This window comes from Salvia hispanica, unplaced genomic scaffold (genome assembly GCF_023119035.1).
Source record: "Salvia hispanica cultivar TCC Black 2014 unplaced genomic scaffold, UniMelb_Shisp_WGS_1.0 HiC_scaffold_715, whole genome shotgun sequence".
NCBI lineage: Eukaryota > Viridiplantae > Streptophyta > Magnoliopsida > Lamiales > Lamiaceae > Salvia > Salvia hispanica.
This window is the reverse complement of record NW_025952483.1, coordinates 984-11000: the sequence shown is the minus strand read 5'-3', so window position 1 is coordinate 11000 and position 10017 is coordinate 984. Positions and strand designations below refer to the sequence as shown.

The following is a 10017-nucleotide window of genomic DNA, read 5'->3' as shown; positions in this document are numbered from 1 at the left end:
ACATCTTCCTCATCAATAGCAGCAGCTAAATCCTGTAATCAACATACACACCAAGCCATTATCAGGTTAAACAATAACTTTTGGAGGCGCTAGCAAATTCACATAAAGATACATGATAGATGAATATGCAACAACAAGTTTAAAGATGGAAAATCTAGTTTCCAAAAGTGGAAGACGTGGAGATAGAAAAGTTAAGAGAGTTCGAAAAAGGGAAAAATTGAATGTAATGCTTTAGCAGCCATGACATACCGCAAGCAATTTGTACTGTGTTCCAGAAAATGTAGGATCCAATTTACAAACCCAGAAAATATGGTTATCCCACGCATCCAAACAGAAAGAGTGTTGTAAATGTGTACAAAAAACAAGATGCACCTGGTATCTCTCCAATGCATTGTTTATCGCAACAACATCACCTTTGCAAAGCTGGCAAATACCAGCATTGAGGAGGTGCCCTTTGACTCCATATTTCAGCAAGTTATTGTTGAGACTCTGTCGTGCTATGTCTTCAAAAATATCAATAGCCTTTTGGTATCTGAGAGAAAGTCCGAACATGAAGCTCGAATCATACTAGCTAAACCTTAGCAAATATAGAAGTATAAGACCTTCAAAGCTAGCCCATAATACCCTGAAACCCTTTTCTCTGGCTTATCCAGAATTCTAGATCATGCTAATTGTTTGACAGGGAAGAACCTCAATACATACCGTCATATCCAACACAAAAGAACATCAAAAAACCATGATATTATTTTATCCTTCTTCAGTGAATTGTAGTTTGCAATTTCAACACATTGCCATATCCAAAGTCTCTAAGACCATACAAATAAGCTTCTTCAAACAACCTCTTGATTCAAGAATTAAATGTATGGGCTATTATGGGGTGAACCATAGAACAAAGTGCAGGCAAGTAGATGAAACTCAGTAAAATCGTGATGCCAAGGCTCACATAAACCACAGATGTGGTTAGTTGGCAGTAATGCTTTCATGTGATACTATAATTTGTTTTTTAAAGATGATTAATAGAAAAAACTTTAATTTTTTTATATCAGCCAAATGCATCTAAGTTGCAAAAGACAGTTGGGGTGTTCATAATTTCTATGACTAGAAAAGTGACATGCGGGCAGAACCAGATAAGAAATATTCATGACGCATAAATACAAATTTAAAACAGACACTGATGATTTTTATATAAGCATATAAAACTGGGGATGGCAGCTTGATTATGCAGAGAGCACAGGCAAACTTAACTGTTCCAATTGAGCAGCGAATTGAGAAACTTTCTGCTTGCATTGATTGGCTGATGTTGTTACGTCTTCACTTTGGAAGAGATCGGCAGCTCTTTCATAATAAACAATAGCCTGCTCGAAGTTCTGTTCCTGCTCATACAGTTCAGCTATTTCCTGCAAAGCAAAAATGTCTGGTCATTTTCATCCAAAATACTAACTAACATCATTGGCAGGATCATCATTGGCAGAAGAATAAAATCTTCATCCATTTCTAACAATAAGCAGCAGAACTTGACTGCTAACAAAAGGTCATGTTTCACAATAGAAACACACATACTTCTAAGATTTTTACCTTGTAATATCTGGCACACATATTAAGCCTTCCCATATCAAGAAACAAATTTACAGATTGCTCGAGACATGATATCGACTCTGTAAAAATATGAATGTCAGTTATGGCCAGGTGGCTTCATTTCTACAAAATGAAACAATAGAAAAGATGGGAACTACATACTATAAAATGTAACATGCCTAGTTAAACTAAATGCCAATTGCTGCTAATTTAAAAATACCTCTTATATTGGACTTTTTGTAGCTATGGGCAGCATCAGCATATGAAGTAGCAGCTTCATGCTTGCTATTCAACTGAAAATGGAAATACAACGAAACACATTTACCAAAATTAAAATCAGATGGAGGACAGAAAAAGTGACCTTGCAGCAGAGCGCAAGACACTCCTAGAGAAACTTACCTTCAAGTGGCAGTTAGCCAGCTTAACATACGCTGCTCCGGGCCCGATCCCCTGATAAAGAAAACCACAATTTTATGCATAACCAAAACTGGCAGGAAACTATTTTCCGAGATAAATGAGGACATTTCCTGAAGCCTCTAAAGATTTGTGATTTCCGTTCTTTTTCAAAAAAGAAGCTTTCAAGAAAAATCAAAACTACTGAAATGCATCAACTGAATGTAATCATAATTCGCAAACAATAAACACAGCAGAAAACTGATTAAGCTCGCATTCTGATATCTTAATATTCAAAAAACTGCAAAATTACAAATGAGAAACCCCAATGAATAATGCCGAGCATAGACCAGGATAAAAGAAGCCAATGAGTAGATGATGAAAGTTACCTTGAACCATTAGAAATAAAAAAAAAAATTTCATAGAAATTTTTGGGAAAAAAACACAAATTAAAGTTAGTACAGGATAGTTTGGGAAAAAGTTACCCCTTGAACTGGATTTGCTTTATTTCACAATTCAATTGTGCAAACTATCCATCGGCACTTAACAATCCGAAATGAGTAAATACAAAAACCCGCAAGTCATCCCCCACTAAATTTTAGATCCAAAAGGAGGATTTACAGCAATCGGATTCGTATCCATCGAAATCACGAAGAATTAATTTTTTCTTCCACTATCAATCCAGAGGAAGAAAAATGAACGGAAGGGCATTTATACCAAACCACACAAAATCGGGACTTTGCAAGTTGATCGATAAATAAAAATCACATGGAAGAAATTATGCATCCGGAAAATTGAATTGCTTACATGATTTGGCAAGCTTATAGGAATTGGCAGCTTTTTCGAACAAATCGGAGGCGTCTTCATACTTGGAGCCGAAAAAGCCCCAGCCGCTGAGCTTCTTCTCGGCTTTTTTCTCGAAGTCTTCGCCCTTTGCAGTGGGATCGCCCATTGTTTTTCCCCCTTTTTGGTTCTTCACCGAATCGTGGGTTTGGTTTATGTTGCTGGATTTTGAAGGAAAATGATGATATATCACAAAATAATTTTCAATGTTGCCTTTGTCTTCAGCGTTTCTTGTTGACCACTGAGAAATCGCAGCAAGATTCAGTCAGCTTTGAACCCATATTTGGGTTTAATTATAAGTTACTTACACTTAAAACTAGTAATTAATTAGATTAATGAAATATAGAATTAATTAAATGATAAAAATTAAAGATATTTAGTAAGCGCGTTCCAACAAAATAATAAAAAAGGAAAATACATAATGAGAGTGATAAAGAGGATTAATATTGTTATATCGAAACATTATCTTTTCAAAATTAATAATCTTTATTGCAAATTCAACGTCAATCCACAAAAATCAGTCTTAGTAACAAATAATTCCTCCGTATATGGTATATATAGTCTCATTTTCACTCGGCACGAGTTTTAAGAAATTGTTTAATTTTGTGAATAAAAATGGGGAAATGAGTTAGTAGAATATGGATCTCACTTTTATATATTGACTAATAGAATGTGTGTAATATAATGATGAGGTCCATTTACTTAGATGGAAAAAGGTAAACGGGACTTTGAATTGCGAACACCCTAAAATGGTAAAATAAGACATTATTTCACGGACGGAGGAAATAACACAAATTTCAGTGCAAATTTAATAAAAGGAGGTATCCAATACGGGCTTGTTGTGAAAGATTTTTATGTCATGTTTGATTGGTGGGATTTTATTTGAAAATGTAATCTGATTCGTTACTTTCTAAATTTATGTGTTTGTTTTGATTTTTTAATCTAATTAGGAAAGTAATCAAAATCTAGAAAATAAACAAGTAGTACAACAAAGTCTTAATAATTATTACTTCCTCCGCCCACGAAAAATATGCCACATTTGTCATTTTTGGTTGTCCACGAAAAATATGACACATTCAGAAAAGGAAAGTTTTCAACAACTTCTCTCTTCCTTTTTTCTTTTCTCTCTTACTAATAATATGGACCACATATTCCACTATCACTACTTTTCTCTTACTTTTTTTCCCTTCTCTCTTACTTAATCAATTCTACATTAAAACTCGTGTTATTCACAAAGTGCTTTATTTTTCGTGGATAGATGGAGTATTACATTATAAACTAAAAATTAATCAACAAAATCATAATAAAATTTTTTGAAATTATAAATTATAATCAATTATGATATTAGTAATTAACTGTAACTATATTATTATACTATATATATCGCCTTAGGGCACCACTGCAGGCCCCCGCCCGAAGTCCTTGCCATCCTCCGCGCCCTAAGCCTCGATTCTCGCATTGGGCGCGTCTATCGGGCACCACTGTAGCCCCGAGCCCAGTGCAACGCGTTTACGATTTTTTTTTAATTCTTCTACATATACTACTTTCACTTCTCATTTCACACACACTTCACTGCACTCTCCTTCCCCCCTCCCCCGCAATTTCTCTCTAGAATGAGCCCAGCAATTTTCCAAATCCAAATAGTCCCGACGCAATGCCGATATTCGGTGGTGGTGCCCGGTGTCCGGGGCAGAACCTGACGAATACCGGTCGTTCGACACACCGGGTTCTGTCGAGTCCAACTGGGATCAGAACACCCAGTACGATGGATTTCACCACGGATTCCTACAGGCTCTCCGACATGGAGCCGACCGTCGACCCCACCCCCGCCCCCAAGGAAAGAAAGAAAAAAAAACGAAGGTCAAAGCCCAGAAGTTGCTTCCTCCGGCCGAGAATGATGAATATACCCCAGGGGGGACGAACTACATCAACGAGGAGACCGTGTTGCTGATGAGGTGTTGGGTTGATATTTCGGAGGACCCGGTGTTCGCCAACAACCAAAAAATCATCGCGTACTGGTCGCGCATCACTGATCGCTACAACGGAAACAAGCCACCGGCCTCGTGGAAGCGCACGAAAGAGCAGCTACGCAAGCACTGGGATCAGGTGAAGAAGCCGCTCAAGCTTTTCTCGGCAGAGTACACTCGATTCTTGAGGGAGCAGCGCCGTGGCGAGAGTCTGATGGATGTGCGCGACAAAGCGCTTGCGTCGTACGTGTAACAGTATTTGATCGATGATCTCAAACACCAGTTGGGAATGAACTAGACCAGCTCTACCGCCTTATCTGTAGTGCACCTTCCCTTCCTATCATTATAAAAAAAAATTATTTAAGTAAATGTAGGATTTGCCTTTTAATTTGTGGTGGTGTTTTTATATTTATTTTGCTAATTGACGTGTTTGCAAACATAACAAGTAAAAAATAAATACAAAATAGTAGTAGTTAAAACTATAGGGCGGGCTATAGGGGCGCCCCACTGCAGGTGGATGGGTAGGAGGATAAAATGTTGATGCGGCGGAGTATAGGGCACCCCACTGCTGATGATCTAAGAAATTGCGTTGAAAAGTAGGAGAGATGAATAAAGTAGAAAAGATAAAGAGAGAGTAATGTAGGTGATAGAATAAAGTAAGAGTGATTGGATGCTTCGTTTTTTTTCTCAAGAGAGGAAATGACTCAACTTAGTTGGGACATCCCAAAAAGGAATACAACTCAACTTAGTTGGGACGAAATGAGTATTTATTATTGTGATAGATAGATAGACAGTCCATATTTAAATTATCCATCAAAATAATAAATATATTAATATAATTATTAGTATAATTTTGTTTTTGATTCATTACTCTCTCTGTCTTATAAAAGATGTCTCACTTTCCTTTTTAGTTTGTTCTACTAAAGATGTCACATTTCTTTTTAGTTTGTTCTACTAAAGATGACACATTTCTATTTTTCGCAAAAGTTCTCTCTCACATTTATATGACTATTACTCTCTCCGTCCCCGAATAAGAGTTACTAATTTCTATTTTGGTTCGTCCTCAATTAAGAGTAACACTTCACTTTTATCATAAATGGTAAGTAGGTCTCACATTCCACTAACTCATTTCACTCACATTTCATTATAAAACCAATATAAAAAAGTGGGTCCCACATTCCACTAACTTTTTCAACCAACTTTTCTTTACATTTCTTAAAATCCGTGTCCGGTCAAAAGTGCTACTCCTAATGGAGGACGGAGGGAGTATATTTTTTCTATTCACTTAACACAAAACAAAACCTCTTAAAATCTCGTGTCATCCCACAAGTATGACATCGTTTATGGGTCGGAGGGAGTATTTATTAAGAAAAATTAAATTTAAATATAATACTCCCTCCATCTCGCATTTGGAGTCCCGGTTGATCAATTTTGGGCGTCCCGTTTTAGGGTCCCGACTGGGATAAACTAATAGAAAATGCCTACAAAGTAAGTAAAAAAGTATTAAAAGTGGGTCTCAACGTCCACTACAACATTTATTTATTACACACTCAATTAAAAGTGAGTCTCAACATCCACTACAATATTTATTTATTACACACTCAAACACTTTCTTAAAACATGTGTCCGACTCAACCAGGACTCCGGACGGAGGGAGTATTAAAATTATAAATATTACTCCCTTATCCCTGAAAAATTGTCAATTATTTTCATTTTCATTCGTGCTTGAAAATTTGTCACCTTTCACTTTTAGTACTACTGTTTTTTATAGTGGACCCTACATTCCACTAACTCATTCTCTCAATCACATTTTATCATAAAACTAATATATAAAATTAGGATCCACGTGTCACTATTTTTTCAACTCTATTTCTATTACATTTTTTAAAACTCGTGCAAGATCAAATGGTGACAAATTATAAGTGACGGAGGGAGTATTATTATTATCATTAAATTTATTTTATTAATGAGAAATAGTTATTATATTTTTAGCTTAGTGCCTAAATCAAATATAAAATTTAAAATCTTAAAACATAGAAAAGTAAAATTGTAAGAAATTATATTCATAGGATTCATTTTCCTAGGGCTTCTCCAAGGATTTCATCCTTTTGTCCATTCTAATTTCTTTTTCTTGTTGGAGCCTCTCCTCCGCTTCACATGAGTTCTCAAAGGACTTCTTCATGTTATCCAATCTTCTTTTTCTTTCATCTTGAAGCATCTCCTCCCTTTGTTTTTCAAGTTCTTGTATTATGATTCTAGGGTAATCTCGTTCGGATTCATCATTGGTTGTGTTTGCACACGTCAGCTGTCTCCAATAATTAAACGCATCCATTGTTGTGCTCTTTAAAATTTCCGAGTAAGTCTAGCGGGTTTTGGGTCACTTCTATCCAGGTTGCAGGTTAATTAGATTTTATGTTTTTATCAAGTTAAAAAATTTTAAACTTAGCTTTCAACGTTCGGGTTTCGGGCTATCCTAATAGGCCAATCGAACTGCTACCAATAAAACTAATATGCGACAAATCTAATACATAATGATGAAATTTTCATATTTATAATATGTAAAACATTTATTATGAAAATATTGAGAAATATACTTAAATTTAAACATAATTAATACTAGTTTAATTTGGTATGCATAAAATAAAACACAAATATATTTTGAGAAAATTAAAGAATATTTTAAAATTCATTTCTCTCTAATGAGGTGGACCCATTTTTCACTGATAATACTTTAATGACTTTTTCTTTACATCTCTCTCTTACTTTTACTAATTGTGCATTAAAGCTCATGTTCAATCAAAAGGGCATACTATAGTGGGATGAATGAAGTATTAAATAAATATTAGATCCGTCTCTTAAAATTAGAAACTATTTTCAGTTTGGTATGTTGCTTAAAAATAGAAACTTTCTATTTTAGGAAGTGGATATCACATTCCACTAACACTACTCCTACTACTTTTTCTTTACCTCTCTCTTACCGTACTTACTCACTTTTATCTCTCTCTCCCTTAATTTATCAATTATTCTCTCTTACTTTATGAAACTCGTGTCATCTCATAATTTCTGTTTTTAAAGACGGAGTTAGTATAATAATAAGTTAAAAAAGTCACATCCCCTGCCTTCTGTCCCGGATCCAGTTCCCAAGTCCCCTCCACGTCATCACTCCCCTAATTTTCTGGGTCAGGCCACAACTCCTACAATCCTGCAGGCCTCATCGAAGCCCCAACCATTAAATTGCACTATTAACAACTACAAATTATTTTACACGTAAAAATAAAAAATTGTGAGCAATTATAACACAAGAAATTCATTAACATCAATGCTGAAAAACGTTGGTGCGTGTCCAAATTTATTCAATTAGATCCGCTTGGAGGTGAGTATGTGCTTCTTCTTTGCACATCTCAGCTGAACAGGCCATGACATTGCGCATGTCGAGAGGAACACCCTGCACTGTAGGGTCATTTACAACGAACGAACTCGCGGTGCTGGAGTTTGCATCGTCTCTCCATGCCGTGACATAGTCTCCTTCGTCGTCATCGATCATGTTATGCATTATGATACATGCATACATAATATCAACGATTAGTGGACGATGCCATCCAGAGGCCACTCCTTTCACTATACCCCACCGTGCTTGGAGGACTCCGAATGCACGCTCTACATCTTTCCGAGCCGCCTCTTGCTTTTGGGGAAACAACGACCTCTTCGGCGTTGTCGGACATGTGATAGTCTTCACGAACACATGCCATCGCATATAGATTCCATCTGCCAGATAATACCACATACTGTACTGGCAGTGGTTATCGTGAACTCTACATTCGGCGCTCGCCCGGCACACAGGTCGTTGATCACTGGAGACTCATCAACACATTGACATCGTTGTTCGACCCAGCGACAACAAAGTAGGCATGCCAAATCCACAATCGTTGGTCAATAATAGCATCCAACACGATCGTCGGATGTGTGCCCTTGTGCCCGCTAGTGTATTGTTCTCTCCATGTTGTTGGACAATTCTTCCACTGCCGGTGCATACAGTCGATGCTACCCAGTATCCCGGGAAAAATGTGGACCTGCTCATGCATGTTCACCAACCTCCGGGTGTCGTCGGTCATTAGCTTTCTCAAGTACGTATCCTTGAATGCTCCAATGACTGGCCGGCAGAATTTAGCTAGGCACTCTCGTCCAGTGTGCTCGCTAACATGGAGATACTCATCGAACATATCTGAAGTAGTTATGTAAGCTAGTGACGTATGGGTAGATGTGCATTTCTGCAAAGTCGATATACTTTGTCGGCCAACAACATCGGTGATTTGCTTGAAATACGAGTCATGAGCTACAACTACATTGACGATGATTATGAATAAAGGCTTCTACATCCGGAACTGACTATGGAACATCTGATCACTCCATTGAGGATCTGTAGAGAAATAATCTGTGAATGGCCGCAAATGAGCTTGTTCATGGTCTTGTGTATATACATCTGAGTTTGTGGTATGCGTACGTGTTGTTCGTTCCACCCTTGAATAGTAGCTTGGTAGCGAGCAACCTTGTTGTTACTTCCTCTTGGATTGCAGGCATCACCTCCTCCAACATTCTCGCAATGTTGTCTTCGATTGCTCTTTGATCATGTAGAGGAGGCATTTTGACGGATGTTTTTGAGTGATTTAGTTTGAGAGGGAGAGAAATGAAGTAGAATAGAAATGAAAATGGTGTGGAATTAGATGGTATTTACAAGAAAAAAATTTAAAATAAAAATAATATATATATATATATAGACTTGCGGCCTGGGTCCGGGGCGAAACCCCTCCAATGCTAGGCCGAACCGCGACTAGGCCCGTCCCAGGAGTGTATAACACCAGACTGGACGACAACCAGGCCCGGCCTCAGGCCGCTGACTTGGCTTTGGGCGCGGCCAAGCCCCGTCCCCTCGTCCCTCCAACGCGCAGACCGCGGACCGAGACCTAAGTGCATTATGGCCCGCCAGCGTTAAGTATGCTCTTAAAACGTGTCCACCTTTTAGTTTAATAAAACGTGGTAGAAGAATACTAACGTTTTTATTAAAAGAATGCTATTGAAACCTTTACATATATACTAATTCTAAACTTTACATATTTAATTCCAAGTTAGTAATTTTATTGCTAATGTGCGGTGTGATCCTTAATTTGTTGCGCTAAGCGACTGGGAAAAGTATTACTATGGAAATGGTCAAAACTAATACGCATTTAGTTTTTTCACTGGT

General features: G+C 37.3%; 2 protein-coding genes across 2 annotated transcripts; both read right to left on the bottom strand.

Annotated features, from left to right (window-relative positions):
• Positions 1 to 249: 249 nt before the first annotated feature.
• Positions 250 to 2920, bottom strand: LOC125199889 (alpha-soluble NSF attachment protein-like; the record flags this gene model as incomplete). The annotated part of the gene is made up of 7 exons (XM_048097747.1): positions 2776 to 2920; positions 2293 to 2357; positions 1975 to 2025; positions 1796 to 1868; positions 1576 to 1655; positions 1246 to 1397; positions 250 to 532 (listed from the first exon to the last, which is right to left on the bottom strand). Coding segments are annotated over exons 1-7 (849 nt in total), but the record flags the coding sequence as incomplete, so codon positions are not given.
• Positions 2921 to 8127: 5207 nt separating this feature from the next.
• Positions 8128 to 9419, bottom strand: LOC125199888. The gene is made up of 3 exons (XM_048097745.1): positions 9257 to 9419; positions 8812 to 9117; positions 8128 to 8543 (listed from the first exon to the last, which is right to left on the bottom strand). The coding sequence occupies exons 1-3, from the start codon at positions 9417 to 9419 to the stop codon at positions 8128 to 8130; spliced, it is 885 nt and encodes a 294-aa protein (XP_047953702.1).
• Between the last annotated feature and the right edge of the window lie 598 nt (positions 9420 to 10017).

Coding starts and splice junctions, on each gene's coding strand:
- LOC125199888 (XM_048097745.1), bottom strand. CDS start 9,419: ATGCCTCCTCTACATGATCAAAGAGCAATCGAAGACAACATTGCGAGA. Junction 9,118..9,256: donor CGCATACCACAAACTCAGAT/GTATATACACAA, acceptor TCGTCAATGTAG/TTGTAGCTCATGACTCGTAT. Junction 8,544..8,811: donor GATACTGGGTAGCATCGACT/GTATGCACCGGC, acceptor ATTATCTGGCAG/ATGGAATCTATATGCGATGG.